Below are 15,536 nucleotides of genomic sequence, written 5' to 3' on the forward strand. Positions count from 1 at the left end.
TTAATTTTTATACAATTAACCCCCTTATCTTTTTTTTGGTGGCAAAACCCTCTTATGTTTATTTTTCTTTGCAAATTTGACACGCCAGTTAAATATTACCGTTAAATATCAACTGGATGACCACTGTATACACCTTTGTATATGTAACGGTAAAACCTCGAAGTCGATACAGTAGTAATCCGGTTAGTATTTAACGGTAATATTTAACTAAAACTTTAAATTTGCAAAGAAAAGTAAACTGAAGGGTTTTGCCACCAAAACAAAAGATAGAGGGGTTAAGTGTATAAAATTAAAACATAAGGGGGTTTTGCCACCAAAAAAAAAGATAAGGGGGTTAAGTGTATAAAAATTAAAACATAAGGGGGTTTTGCCACCAAAAATAAAGATAAAGGGGTTAAGTGTATAAAAATCAAAACATAAGGGGGTTTCGCCGCAAATTGCTCTACATTTAAATGTTAAAGTGTTACAGTTTGCTTGGAAATTATTTCATGATGCTTTGCCTACTTTGACTGAATTATATAAAAGAAAAGTTATTGCTTTTTCAAATTGCCCCTTATATAGTTAGTCAGATGATTCGAATAGACACACACTTTTTTGGTGTGAGGAGTAACGAAAGGTTTGACAATTATTAAAATTTGACTCTTTACAAAATATATTGTTCAGTGTTTCATTTCAACTGGTGATTTTAAAAGCATTTGGATTACTATCAAAAGCAAGATTTAAGCTATTCTTTTTTATAACTCGATTTATTTGGAAGGAACAAAACAATAAACCAAAAGCATTTTAATATTTTTGAAATCTCTAATTTCCTCATTCTCTCCGTAACTCCTAAAGAAACCCACATATGTGCTCTAACCCCAAACTAAACCTGAGTCGACGTCTATGCCCAATGACCCAGATCAGCATCTACCTCAAACTAAACCTAAACCTAAGTCAACCACGAACCCCAATGTCCTCACCATCCAACCCACAAAATCAATTTTTGCTCAGTCATAGAAGCTTGACGAGCAAAAATCTATCAGAGCCTAAACGAGAAGCCCCTACTTGCGTCGTCCACCAAGAAGACGATCCAGAGAAGACCCACCCATCGAGAATCTATTGAAAAACTATCGAGAACCTATCAAAATTCTATTGCAACACAATTTTCTAGAAACTATCAAGAACTTATCAAAAATCTTTCACAACACAATTTTTAGTTAACTATCGAGAAACCATCGAAAATATTACAAAAAATTACAATCGAAAATCAAGTAAAAATATTTAGAAAAATAAGCAGACCATCAAAAACCTATCTAAAAATAATCGAGAAAGTGTCGAAAATGGCCATTATTGACCTTAGTACGCTATATATTGAGAAACCATCAATACCGTATAAAAAATGCATCAAAATTTAAATAAAATACCCATATTACACCATAAAATGAGATTTCACTATTTAAAAAAATAGTAGAAACTAATACAAATAACAACCATACAGATCTACTAAAAATGAACTATATAATTTTTGAAATATCATCTTCATGCCGTCCATGACGGTGGAGCAGCAGGCTCAGTGTTCGTGAGATGGTCGTGTGGTCCTACGACATTTGTGATCGTCGTGGTCTTTCCGGTGTGGGTCGTCTCTTCGACAGCAGAGGAGAGAGATACAATAGAGAGAAACGAGAGTTTGAGAGATTTCTAAGGGTAGGGGTACTTTTGGTATAGGGTTAATAATATTGGCATTAAATGGTATAATGTAATACATAAATTTATTAGTTATTTAGATGTCTTTTTAAGCATGGTTATTGAAAATTTTCTACTATAAAGGTGTTTTCTTTCACTACTTCATTATTTTAAATCATTTTGTAGATAATAAATTAGTTAAGTATTTTGATTATTAGTGAAATTATTACTTAGAGAGAATGAGAAGAAAATAAATTGACTTTTTTTTTAGCAAAAGATGGTTTGAAAGAGTGTTTTTATTTATTTTGGTAGCATTTGGAAATACATTTGTTTTTTTTAATTTTTTAATCACAAAAATGAAAATAGAGTATATGTTTTTTAAAATTTTGTTTTTGAAAAATAAAAATGTGTTCTATAGCTATTTTTATTTTTAAAATTTTATAAACAAAAAACAAAAATAAGTTTTGTAAAGTTTGTTTTCATTTTTTGGTTTTATTTAAGTCGAATACGGGATCGGATTTGGGTCTAGGTCCGGGCCTGAGTTAGGGTTCGGGTTCGGGGCCGGGTCCAGGGCTGTGGCTGGGCTGGGTTGGGTTTGGGGTTTAGGGTCGGGTCTGGGTATAGGGTTGGTGTCCGACTCTGGGGCTGAGTCCGAGGTTGGGTATGGGGTCCAAGGTTGGGTCTGGGTTTGGGGTCAAGGTTCGGGTCTGGGTCTCAGTCCAAGTTTGGGGTTTAGGTTCGAGTTTATGTCTGGGTTCGTGTCCGAGGTCAGGGTCTGAGATCTGAGTATGGGTCGTGGTTCGCGGCCATTTGGGGTTCGAGTCTGGGGTCGGGGTTCGCGTCCGAGCGAGGTCCAGGTTTAAGCTTGGCTATGGGCTTAATTGGAGTCTAAAATATTTATTAAGAAAAAAAAAACTCTTTATTATTTTTTTTTTTGAAAGTGATTTTTTTATTTTTAAAATTTTTAAAATTTTGATTATCGATTAAAAAATAAAGAAAGTGAAAACAATTTTAAAGAATTTGTTTTCAAAAAATATATTCACTTTTCTAATTAAAAAACGTATTAAAAAAGTGTTACTAAATATCACATTTATGTTTCTGTATTTTTCTGTCTAAATAAATATGTCTATTCTTATGATGATTGATGGAATTGGAGGAGAATCAGAAAATATTCGTCGAGAAAAAAAATGTAAATGTCTTTTTTTTTTTTTTGCTTATTATGTTTACTAATGTAATGTGTAAGGGCTCGTTTGGAACGCCGTATTAGGTCGTATTGTATTGTATTGTATTATATTGAATTGGATTATGTATAATATTTTTATATAATACTATGTTAAACTTTAATTTATACTAAAATATTATATATTTAGGTGTCCATAAAAGTTAATACCATATATAGTTTTACATAAAAATATTGTATAAAATACAATTCAATATAATACAATACAATACAATACGACCTAATACAGCGTTCCAAACGAACCCTAATAGAAATCAATAATACTTACATTATTACAAAAGAAAGAGCCTGATTAAATAAGAGATGAAAGAAAAGAAATATTTTTCTACTAATTTTGTAAGTAATACTATTAAAGGTAATGAACTTTATTTATTTTTATTTTATTTTTTAATATACATGATGATAATTTTATCTTTTAAAATATATTTTACAAAATAATTATTATATATTATAGTTTAACTTAAAAGAACAATTTAGTTAATTTAAACATTTCGATTATGTTTTCTGACGAAGTAAATAAAATAAATTATTATTATTTTATTTTTAAAAAACTTTAGTAAATAATATATTATAAATTTTGATTCTTATTATTATTTTTTTATTAATTTATTAGATTTTGAATACTATTTTACAAGAGAAAATGTAGTATTTATTAAATGAAAAAGAAAAAAAATAAAAAGAGAAAACGTAATTTAGCGTAAATATTTTTAGGCGGCAATGGGCAGCTGTAAAAACTAAAAAGGGGGGGTGATGGTTTCGCTAAAGTATAAAAGCAAAAACGGAAAGAGGTCTTAAAACCCTAAACCCTACTCAGCAAAGTCTGGGTTCTGTTCTAATATCAGAAGCCCAACCAAACTCATTACTTCTCTCACTAACTCATAAGCGGTACCCTAGAAAGATCATCAACCTCCTTCGCTGACTGATCGACTGACCGGAGAGGAGGATTTCCGTTGGCGGACTCGGGTTCATTAAAACAATTACTTCACTCACAGGTACGCCGGAAAAAAACAATCACTTCATTCACAGGTACGCCGGAAAAACAATTACTTCAGGTACGTCGGAAAAACAATTACTTCATTCACAGGTACGCGCTAATGAGGATTGTTTCCGGAACAAATAACGTTATATAGCCTTATATATGTAAAATTAATAGGTAAGATATTGTTACAGTTAGTTAACAATATATTTTGAGTTTTAGAATGGCTATGGATAAGAGTTTCAGTCTAGAATCTGCGTTGGAAAGGTTTCTTGCCCGCTGCCCAAAGCTTCTATCTGTTCAACGGTTTGCTAAGTATGCTAAAGAGGTATGCAGTTCTTTTCAATGGTTGTCTTTATTAAAAAGGAAATTGGCAGTTAAAAATTTAGTTTCTTAACTAACATAAGTGGTTGGAAGAACTGGTAATATAGTATGGTTTGGATATTAGCTAGGGAATCAATGGTCCGTCTATTTATTATATTTTATTTTTGCAGGGATATAAAGTGACAGAAGATGAGGTGGTGAGACTGTTGGCAGAGGTGTTCCTGCTGCCAAATTACACAATTCTGCTGATGGGTTGTTTCCGCCCAATAGTGAGAATAATTGTGGACAAAGCTGTATGGTTGATCCGGCTTGTCCCCAATTTAAGGTCTAATTCTAATGAAGAGGCTGTAAATTTTGACATAGACAGAATATTAATAGAACATTCCGTTATTGAGTTCTATAATAGTATTGGGAAGGGTTTGGATCTCCACGAGCTTGCTTGCCTCGCCTTCTGTCGTGCTCTTGATTTGGATCCTTCTTTATCAGGGTAAGATATATGATACGCAGGCATACATTAGTGACATTACATGTTATTCATGTAGATGTGTTCCTTATATTTATCTATGCACATGTAGCTGAGTACTTTTCTTTGAATCTACAAGAAAGTAGATGCATGCATGTTTGTATTTCTTGGGTCAGAGTGCTGAGAGGGAGAGAATTCTCTTGTAGGAATAGATGTAAAACAAGTTCGGTTTCTTTTTTGCAGGTCCGTATTAAGTTATTTTGAATTTGCTCCTCCTCCATTTCAACGCATTTTGGTGGGACAGCCAATCTCTGAGCTCTGTGTTAAGGTATGTTATGTACCTGAAGAATGTTATTTGGTGTACTTTCAGTTTAAATTACATTGCAAGCTCATGTTTTTAAATGAAATATGTGCTATTTTATTGGGAGAAAAATAGGATTAGACACCATCAAAGAATAAAGACAGAAGAAAATTATGTAAGCATAGGAAAGGCCATCTTTAACCAAAAGTTCATATAATAATATATTAAACATGGAAACATCAAACTACCTTTCAACTCTAAAAGCATCAATAGGCTTGCCGTCAGAACTTTTAGCTGGTGATTATGGAGAGGCTCAGAAGTCTACTTTCATGTGCATCAAAAACTGGTCTTTTGCATATACAGAAAATCTGTCTGCCAGAATAGTGATTTTATTTATTTTTGTTCTTTAGCAATCCTTAAGTTATATCCTTTATAACGTAAGATTGAAGTTTCGATAGCTTTCTTCGATGCTATCTTAAAGTTGATTGAACGATATACTTGGCAATTGTGACAGTATTACAATATTCCCTATGCAATTATTTATTTAAAGGAGACCACCATTGTTTTTCTTGATTGGTTAGAAGTAGCCAGATATAAAAAACAATTATGCACACGTATTAGGATTTGAACTTGTGGGAAAAAGTCAGATTTTGGACAGCTGTTTGGGTTTATAAAACTAAAAGTTTTGAGCAGTTTTCGTTCTTAGATTTGAGTAGCGACTGGAGATTGCTGTGTAATGTGGTATAACAGTACATGATTTGTTTTAAATGTTTTATATGTTTGTGATAGAACACTTGTAATCATGGTATTCCTCCGCCACAAGTGAGGCTTTCTATATATGTCGGGGGAGGGGTCAATCTTAGACATTGGCCTCTTTCTCTTTTTCAGAAAAAAAACATTCACATGCTCATGGGAGAATTTTACACTTGTTATTTTTCTTATAAATTTATAGTTAGTGAGTGCTCAAGTAATGGCATTTTTGCATCTGTGTATGATACTTCAATGTTAGCTTGCATCTGTGTACAATACTTTCAAAATATATAATTTTTTCTTAACTAGTTAGTTTTTTTGACGCCTCCCTGAGAAATATGTAATAAACTTTTTTTTTTTTTTTAAATTAAGCTGTTGCTGGACATTGATTAATTTGCTCGTGATATATTTGCGTGTCATTTATAATTTTTTTTCTTTCAAATTTTGGTTCAATTATGCAATCTACTCTTTATTAGGCTGGAAGTCATGTGCTACTGGCTGTCAGGGCATCTTATCGACTCCTCTTAATGAACTTCGATGATTTTTCTAAACTTTGGGATTGGTCCTGTTTTTTGGACCTTGTTAAACAATTAACAAATCCTGAAATGAGCAGCTGTGCTGAAAGTGTAGAGATTCTCTCGGATATGTGCAGCTGTAATGAAAACGTGGAAGTGGTCTGCGATCTTTGCAGATGCACTGAACGAGTGGAGATTGTTACAGATATAAAATGGTGTGCAATAAAGATACTGTCATTTGTTCTCAAATTAAGTGATAGAGCGACAGAAAAGCTAGGAATTGGAAAAGAAGAATCTTTTTTTTGTTACTTGAGGTTTGTCTTCAATATCTAAATTTAGAAGTGTACTTACAAACTGTGACCAATTATTATTTGTTTTCAATATTTAATTTTAGAAGTGTACTTTTCAACCTGTGAAAAATTATATGCTGCAATTCTGTGATGTTATATCTTGTTTATGCCATATTTAGATGGGAGAAATTCTGCCAGGATGTCTCATTGGAGAAGGCTGGCTGGTACATTAGTGGATCATCTAGACCAAATACGTTGGAGAGGTCTGATTTTTGTCTGAAAAGCAGTGTGAAGGTTTTTGGATTGGATCCTGAGCCTATTTGTTCCTCACAAGTTTCGTTTAAAGAGCCACCAATTAGGATTCAACGGCTAGCTTGGTAGGTTGAACTATATAGTAAATTAAATCCTTTTTATTTGTCTGGACACACCTTTTATACATCTGCAGTTAGACTATGTATTTGGTTTCTACTTAATTGGGAATGAGAGTGAGGTCAACTCTTGACTGTACCCCCTCCATTTTTAATGTGTCTATGTGCTTTGTCTATTGTTTTGTCATTCAACTCACCATTTCAATGTCTGATTTCTTCTGTTTGTATTTATATATATATTTTAAGGGATCATGCATCATCTTCTGGAAACCCATTTGTTTTAACATCAGCGGTGCAGAAAACTTTTGAAACAGTATCATTGGCAGTAAGTCAAAAGTGGCCAGTGCTCTTGTATGGTCCTAGTGGTAGCGGAAAAACCTCTCTTATTAGCAAGTTGGCCCACCTGAACAGTGAAAGACAAGGTAATTCTTGTTGCTTAACTGTATTGACTACATCTTTGTCTTCTATCTCTCAGAAATTTATTGTTTTACAACGGAAAATGTGATATCTTTTATGAGAATAATGCAACACCAACACACACAGACACATATATTTCATTACAGAAGAAACATGCTATTATATATTTACTGGTATGAGAAAACAATACAAAAGAAGACAAATCACGATATTAAGTTTCATTTAGCACTTGTAAATATTACAGGCAGTTCCTACTTCCATGCTTTAAACTGTCGTGTTTAGCTACCAGATCATTACATTATATAATTTGCATAGACACTCATATGCTTTTGATGCCATGTATATCATTAGATTATATAATTTGTATAGACACACATTTGCTTTTGATGCCATGTATATCTATTGTTAGATTTGCAACTGTGAGTAGTATTGATTTATTCATTTGTGCAGTTGTATCTATACCTATGGATGATCAGATTGATGGAAAAACATTACTTGGAAGTTACGTTTGCACAGAACGACCTGGTGAATTTAGATGGCAACCAGGGACTCTTAGCCAGGTTTGTTTCCTGTTGCCCTTATATTCTGATGCACTCTGAGTATGTTTTATTGATTTATTTTTCTCTTCACAGGCCATTGTAAATGGATACTGGGTTGTTTTTGAGGATATTGACAAAGCACCCTCTGATGTGCATGCTATCTTATTACCTCTATTGGAGGGCACAAACTCATATATAACTGGGCATGGAGAGGTAATTCAAGAACTTTCTGTGCATCTTAAATATTAATTGGCACTTGGGTCTTAAATTCTTTAGGACTTTTTATGTTTTCCCCCCTTAAGTTTTAACACTTAGTTTTATCCATTTGCTTACTAGTTTGGTACTAAAGTGTTGGGGGATGTTTGTAGGAGATACGGGTTGCAGAAAATTTTCGATTATTTTCGACCATTTCAACATCAAAACTTGAAGTATCTAGTATTATTAAAGGTACAATCACTATCCACCCACCATCTCTTTTATTGGGTTTTGTGCTTGGGGTGTTGTTGGTCTTTTCCTATCATATTGCAGAGTCCATAATTGATTACTGCTACTTAATACATTCAATGTTTCATAATATTTGAATGCTGTTGGTGATGGTTCGTGGCCAAGAGGTGCATTTCCGAATGGTGGATTGAATTAATTTGTAAAAGCGTTTTAGAAAAAGTTGTTTACTCTATAATGATCTTTCTAAAATTTTATGTCCACTTTGATTGAGAAAGCATGGGACAAGTAGTTCTTTCTTAAGTTTGCATAGAATGACAAACACTTCGCTATCCATCTTGTACTTGAATGTGTCTACATTGTCATTAAATGTGTGAGTGTTTGGGATAGGGGGAAATTCGATTTCTGTATTTTGGAGGACAGCAATGCTTGGACCACCAAAAGTTGAGGACCTGAAAAAAATAGTAAAGGAAAGTTACCCAAATCTGGAACCTATTGCTGAGAAGCTTGTAGGTCAGTTACACTATCTTACAAACCTTTTCAGATTAATACATTTGACCAATGCCTAACAGTATCATTTCTGCCAGAAACATTTGATAGGGTGAAATCTTCTCCATATGATCAACTTGAGGGAGTTCAGTACGAGAATTCGGATTCTGCTGGATACCTAAGCAGGTTTTCGTTAAGGTAAGTGAATATTTCATTGTTTTAAGGTTTGCAGCAGAGTTTTTATGCATTTTTTAAAATTCAAATATCTGGATCTTGATGACAGGGATCTACTTAAATGGTGCAAGCGCATAGCAGGGCTAGGCTTTAGCTTTGATATGAATTGTGCATCACTGTCAGCTCACGAGTGTCACTGCATCTATCAAGAGGTTTAACTTAGTTTGCAGGCTTTTATCTTTGTTGTCCATTGTGTAAGGTGAATGATTTCTCTTTGCTGTCATAGTTTTTAATCCCTTGTTTGGGTGTTTCAGGCTGTTGAAATATTTGCTGCCTCGTCAACTTCAGTTGAACATCGCTTGACTATAAGGAAGGATATTGCCCGGATGTGGCAAGTGCCGCCAAGTACTGCTGGAGATACCTTGTATTCTGCTGATAAACCTATAATTCAGGTCTCCATAATTAAAATATGTAGCCATTGCAACTTCCTTTTCCTTTTTTTTTTGGGTGGCACCATCCATTTCTAATATTTTAAAAAATGTTGCAGGATTCACTTACTGATATAAAAATTGGCCGAGTTTCTCTCCAACGCACTCAAACTTCTGTTAGTGGAGATTTTTTCTTTATTTCAGCATCCTGCGATCTATTACCTAATATATTTTACATTTTGACACTTACACATACTTTTACAGATGCGTGCAAAAAGAAAATCTTTTGTTGAGATCCGAAGTTCTCTTACTTTGCTTGAGAGACTAGCTGCGTCAGTTAAATTTAATGAGCCTGTCCTCATGGTTGGTGAAACTGGCACGGGAAAGACTACACTAGTACAGGATCTTGCCCTGAGGCTTGGTCAGAAACTAACAGTTCTGGTAATGTTTCTTATGGATTCCATTCTCTCGCTCGCGTCTTTGCAATTTATATTTTTGATGATTAGATATATACTTACAAAGCTTCCTAACTTTAACTAATATATTTGTTTGGTTCAGAATTTGAGTCAGCAAAGTGATGTTGCTGATTTATTAGGTGGATTTAAACCTATGGATGCTCAGTTTATATGCTTTCCCCTGTATAAGGAGTTTTTAGACCTCTTCGTGGAGAAAAAATCTATCAAGGTATTCGACTTTCGACGTCACTCTTGCATATATGTATATATTTGTTTTACTGTTATGCTGATAATTTGTGTGCCATTTCAGGCAAATCATGCATTTTTTGCCCTTTTGCAAAAGAATCTCGCCAAAAAAAAATGGATATCGGTTATAAAAGGGCTTCGACACGGTGTTAAATTTCTCCAAGATGACAGATCAACTAAAAGTGGAAGAAAGCGACAGAAGACAGAAGAGGATGAACTTCGATTAGAGAATTTATCTGGAAAGCTTGAAATGGTCGAGGATCAATTAGATGGTTCATCTGGAATTATATTTTCATTTGTAGAGGGGGCTTTTGTAAATGCGTTGAAAAGTGGTGAATGGATTTTGCTTGATGAGGTGAATTTGGCTCCTCCCGAGACTCTGCAGAGAGTTGTTGGTGTTCTTGATGGAGACAGTGGTTCACTTTGTTTAACTGAAAGAGGGGATATTAGCTGTGTACGTCGACATCCTAATTTTCGTTTGTTTGCTTGTATGAATCCTGCAACTGATGCTGGGAAGAGGGATCTTCCGTTCTCTTTACGGAGCAGATTTACTGAATATTTTGTTGATGACGTCTCAGATGATGAAGATCTCACTCTCTTTGTCAATAAATTTTTGGGTGACAGCGTATCAAATCCAGAATTGGTGAAAAATATTGTGTCTTTTTATAAGGAAGCAAAAGTAGACGCTGAAGAAAGACTGCAGGATGGAGCTAATCAAAAGCCACAATATAGTTTAAGGTCATTGTACCGTGCTCTAGAATATACAAGGAAGGCCAAAAAAACTTTTGGGTTTCAGAAAGCTTTGTACGATGGATTTTGTATGTTTTTCCAGACTTTGTTGGATAGACCTAGTGCCATGCTGATGGATAAGAAGATATTGTCTAAATTGATGGCAGGAAAAAAGATTCCACATGTACCTTTTGATGATTATTTGGTATCTAAAGTTGATAAAGCTGATAGCTTTACAGAGAATTATATCTTAACTAAGAGTGTCAGGGAAAATCTAAGTATTGTGGCCCGTGCTATTTTGGTAAAAAGATATCCTGTACTCCTGCAGGGACCCACATCTAGTGGGAAAACTAGCCTTGTTCGGTATCTTGCAGCTATAACTGGTCACGAGTTTGTTCGAATTAATAATCATGAACACACTGATTTGCAGGAGTATCTAGGTACTTATATAACTGATGCTGGGGGGAAACTTGTATTTCATGAAGGTGTATTGGTTAGGGCTGTAAGAAATGGTTGTTGGATTGTTCTGGATGAGCTAAACTTGGCTCCATCTGATGTGCTTGAGGCATTGAATCGATTGTTAGATGACAACAGAGAACTTTTTGTGCCTGAATTGCAAGAAACTATTAGAGCACATCCAGATTTTATGCTTTTTGCTACTCAGAATCCACCTACTGTCTATGGTGGCCGAAAAATGCTTTCCCGAGCATTTAGGAATCGTTTTGTGGAGATCCATGTGGATGAAATTCCAGAAAATGAGTTAAGCACCATAATAACAGGAAGGTGTAAGATTCCAGAAAGTTATGCTAAGAAAATGGTTGATGTCATGAAGGAGTTGCAATTGAATAGGCAGAGAAGCAAGGTGTTTGCTGGAAAACATGGTTACATAACTCCACGTGACTTGTTTCGCTGGGCTGATCGTTTTAGAATAGGTCAGGGTTGTTCTTATGATGATCTGGCAAGAGATGGCTATTATCTTTTGGCAGAGAGGCTACGTGAAGAAGGAGAGAAATCTGTTATCCGTGAAGTTTTGGAGAAACATCTACGTGTTAAACTAGTTGAAATCGACTTGTATAAGGTACTCTATTGGTTGTTATTATCTCCCTTGGCTTTCATTGCAGCTATCATTGCCCTAATCACACCGCCAAAAAGTAAAAAAGTAAAGAAAGGAGCTTAAGATTTCTTGCCTTTGTAATTTCGTCTGCTGAATAATAATAAGTTTTGAATTATAGAATAACTCTTTAGTTTCTCCTCTCCATGACTGAGAATTCTTTTTGACCTTTCATTTAATAGTAGAACTTGAGTTACATTGAGTGCGACACTGGAATGCTGTTGACTTTTTGTTGAGTTTGTTTTGAGTGTGTATCTTTTTTCTTATTCTATGTTGAAGTTTGTTATGGACTTAATAACAAAATAAAACTTGCTGTTTTTGTATATTTTCACTAAAGACTGATAATAAATGCATTGAAGTAATATGTTGGATCACAAATAACTTGTATAAAATTTCCAATTCAGGTTCCTGGTGTTTCTAATGGAGTTGGAGTCGTGAACAATGTTCAATGGTATGGGTTTAATAATTATTGCTTCAGAAATAATCTTTTATTCTGGTTGCTATTTGTTTTTCTAATTTGTTCTTCACCATTCTGATCCTATTCAATCCAGTGTTAGTTGGAGTAAAAGTATGGAGAGACTGTACTTTCTTGTGGAGCGTTGCTACAAAATGAAGGAGCCTGTACTTCTCATTGGCGAAACTGGGGGAGGGAAGACAACTGTCTGTCAATTGCTGAGTAATCGTTTGGGATTAAAATTGCATATATTGAACTGCCATCAGTATACAGAAACCTCTGATTTTCTTGGGGTTGGTTTTGTTGTATTTTCAATTTTTTTTCTTTCTGTTATTATCTGTTATTTGGAATTTTAATTTATACACTTTTTCAGGGGTTTTACCCTATTCGAGAGAGATCAAAATTGATGTCTGAATATAAGAAGATAGTTGAAGAATTGGTCATACCTGATGCTTTTAGCTGTTGCGACCAAGTTCCTGTATGTTATTTTTTCCTTCTTCCCATTCTCTTGAACAATTTCTTCTTTCATTATATATTAATCAAATGATTTATTCTTTTGTCTCTTTTTTGCAATAGATTATTTCTTCAGACATAAGTGAGGCCTCTGCAACTCTGTCCCTGTTGCAAGCGATGATAGAAAAGTACAAACAAGGTTCAATTTCATGTCCCAGTGTCACTGATCAACATATGATGGAGACTCTGGAAGTAATGTTGATAGAACTCTCTGAGCTGCATCAGAAGTGGCAAACAATTTTCATGTGGCAAGATGGGCCTCTTGTTCATGCAATGAAAGGGGGTGATCTATTTCTAGTAGATGAGATTTGCTTGGCTGATGATAGTGTACTTGAAAGATTAAATAGTGTCTTGGAGCCAGAAAGAACATTGGTGAGTTTTTTTTATATTCTATTTCTGGTATATGTTACAAAACTGGAATTTATTTATTCAAACAATTAAAGGGACTTATCAAATTAGTGGCACACACTCAGTTACTCTCTTATGCATTTTTTAGTTTTGTGTAACAATTTTGTATTTGCTGACATGTAATACTTTCATATGTTTGTGAACTGTTAGCATTCTCTCTGAATTTTTATCATTTTACTGCTATTTGCAGTCTTTGGCAGAAAAAGGGGGATCAGATCTGGAGAAGATTGTTGCTGATGATAAATTCTTACTACTTGCAACTATGAATCCTGGTGGTGATTTTGGCAAGAAGGAACTGTCTCCAGCTCTTCGTAATCGTTTTACTGAGATATGGGTTCCACCTGTTTATGACATAAATGAGCTTAGAACTATTGCTTTGCAAAGGTATGCGATACTAGGTTATTTTTCTGAGATGTTGAGGTTGCTTGTTGCTTTTTTATTTTTTCAAATGAATATTATTTTTTGTTTTTAATATCGGTTTGATCTTGTAGGGTGTTACCGAATTTCTCATGCATTGTGGATCCCATGTTGATCTTTTGGGAAGTATGTTTTCTTCTGAATCTTCATTTATGCTTCTTTGTTTTTGAATTTCACAGAAGTTTTATCGACCAGCTAATTAGACTTTGTTGATTTATGTCTACATTGGTTTTGCTTATTTATTCTTATTATTACTATTTTTTTAGTCTTAGATGAAGTGATAATCTGTGTTTTTTTTCCCTTCTAGGTTTTCTCATGAACATGATATGTGCGAAATCATCACTTGTACTGTGCATTTATACACAAGTTTTAATTGTAGAGATCTCATTTTCTTTTTCTTAAATTGATTTGTGATTTTTATCAATATTGCACATATTTGTTTGACAAGTAATTTTGGTCTAAAAGCTTATGCAAGTAGAATGTAGTTAATATAATATATTTCTTTTTGCTTTCAACTGTTTAGAGAAGTAATTTTTTGATGACGTCTATTTCTCCAAGGTGCCATAATTTTACTGCTATTTTCTGTTTTCTTATATTTGTCTTACTTGTATTAATGAATGTCATAAAAAGTCAATTGAAGACCATCTTTGGGAGAGTATTAAATTTTCAGTGGCTGTTTTGATCTTTTGAACCAAGTATTTCATTGTGAATTTTTTGATTTTCTTAGAAGCTAGATCTTGTTGTGGGTGTAATCTTGGATGATAATATTCTCAGTTTCTTATATAAAATAGAAATAAAAGTACATTGAAATACTATTTTCATTTTGACAAATATTGAAAACTGATGAAGATTTGTTTTCTGCGTCCAATTTAATATATACTTTTTTAAGTGGGTAAAGTCTTTTAGAGTATTTGTGTGTTCATACATCATGTTCTTCAGTTCTTCCTATGTAAGCTTGTCTTTGCTAGTTACTGTGTTTTCTGACATTCAATGTTTTAATTGCATTATTGTCTGCCAGTCTACTGATTTTGTTGACCTGTGGTTTGCTATATTTTTTTGGTTTGCAGTGGTTCAGCCATTTACAGATTGGGAGAATGCTCACTATCAGAGATTTGCTTTCCTGGGTTGAATTTGTTAATGTGACAGGAAGCAGATTAGGAGCTGAGTATGCATGCATTCATGGAGTGTTCCTTGTTTTGCTTGACGGATTAAGCTTAGGTGCCTTCTTTGTTTAGCTTCACTCAATTCCATATTTTTGTCAAATAATTGTGCTTAGTCCGTGGTGTGCTCCGCCCTAGTATATTTTAATTTTAAAGCTAATTCATTAAATAAAAACAAAAGTCCTGTTAAGTTATAATTTCAAGGCCTGGTAATTGTTGCAATTAATATCTCTTTTTTATTTTCAATATAATTTTTTTGTTGTTTGATAATTTATTTATTTATTTTGCGCAGGGAGTGGAATAGCCAAAACAGATGCTGGAGAGTTGAGGAAGCAATGTTTGTCTTTCCTTTTGGAACAAATGAAGGTTTTTTTTTTATCATTAATATTTGAATGTGATATCTTTTCCTCGATGGTAGTATCTGTTGTATCTACATTCATGACCATTTATACTTCTAACACCTTGCCCTTTTTCTCCCATGTTTTATAAAAATATTCTTTTGTCTTTTCATTCTTGAATCTTTGGGATGCTACTTGAAGGAAATTCGAACTGCTAGTATATAAGAAATATATATAGGCATGCATAATACTCAATAGGTTACACTCATTCTGCAATTATGAACTCTGGATTCATTAAAGCGATCTACCTTTTTTCTTTTGATGTTGC

General features: G+C 33.9%; 1 protein-coding gene across 2 annotated transcripts in view; it reads left to right on the plus strand.

Moving 5' to 3' along the window:
* The first annotated feature begins 3,657 nt into the window (after window positions 1–3,657).
* Window positions 3,658–15,536, plus strand: part of LOC115707032 (midasin) — a 32,334-nt gene continuing 20,455 nt past the window's right edge. For both annotated transcript variants that reach the window (XM_030634841.2, XM_030634843.2), the window contains exons 1-25: window positions 3,658–4,206; window positions 4,373–4,689; window positions 4,909–4,993; window positions 6,193–6,545; window positions 6,701–6,898; window positions 7,136–7,311; window positions 7,757–7,866; window positions 7,939–8,058; window positions 8,214–8,292; window positions 8,677–8,799; window positions 8,874–8,973; window positions 9,059–9,161; window positions 9,264–9,401; window positions 9,497–9,553; window positions 9,642–9,818; window positions 9,936–10,061; window positions 10,143–11,885; window positions 12,323–12,369; window positions 12,470–12,665; window positions 12,746–12,850; window positions 12,949–13,257; window positions 13,484–13,677; window positions 13,785–13,836; window positions 14,778–14,928; window positions 15,163–15,236. In XM_030634841.2, the coding sequence (XP_030490701.2) occupies window positions 4,102–4,206; window positions 4,373–4,689; window positions 4,909–4,993; window positions 6,193–6,545; window positions 6,701–6,898; window positions 7,136–7,311; window positions 7,757–7,866; window positions 7,939–8,058; window positions 8,214–8,292; window positions 8,677–8,799; window positions 8,874–8,973; window positions 9,059–9,161; window positions 9,264–9,401; window positions 9,497–9,553; window positions 9,642–9,818; window positions 9,936–10,061; window positions 10,143–11,885; window positions 12,323–12,369; window positions 12,470–12,665; window positions 12,746–12,850; window positions 12,949–13,257; window positions 13,484–13,677; window positions 13,785–13,836; window positions 14,778–14,928; window positions 15,163–15,236 (5,238 nt within the window). In that variant the 5' untranslated portion in view covers window positions 3,658–4,101. The remainder of the gene's footprint in view (window positions 4,207–4,372; window positions 4,690–4,908; window positions 4,994–6,192; window positions 6,546–6,700; window positions 6,899–7,135; window positions 7,312–7,756; window positions 7,867–7,938; window positions 8,059–8,213; window positions 8,293–8,676; window positions 8,800–8,873; window positions 8,974–9,058; window positions 9,162–9,263; window positions 9,402–9,496; window positions 9,554–9,641; window positions 9,819–9,935; window positions 10,062–10,142; window positions 11,886–12,322; window positions 12,370–12,469; window positions 12,666–12,745; window positions 12,851–12,948; window positions 13,258–13,483; window positions 13,678–13,784; window positions 13,837–14,777; window positions 14,929–15,162; window positions 15,237–15,536) is intronic.

This window comes from Cannabis sativa, chromosome 1 (assembly GCF_029168945.1).
Source record: "Cannabis sativa cultivar Pink pepper isolate KNU-18-1 chromosome 1, ASM2916894v1, whole genome shotgun sequence".
Lineage (NCBI taxonomy): Eukaryota > Viridiplantae > Streptophyta > Magnoliopsida > Rosales > Cannabaceae > Cannabis > Cannabis sativa.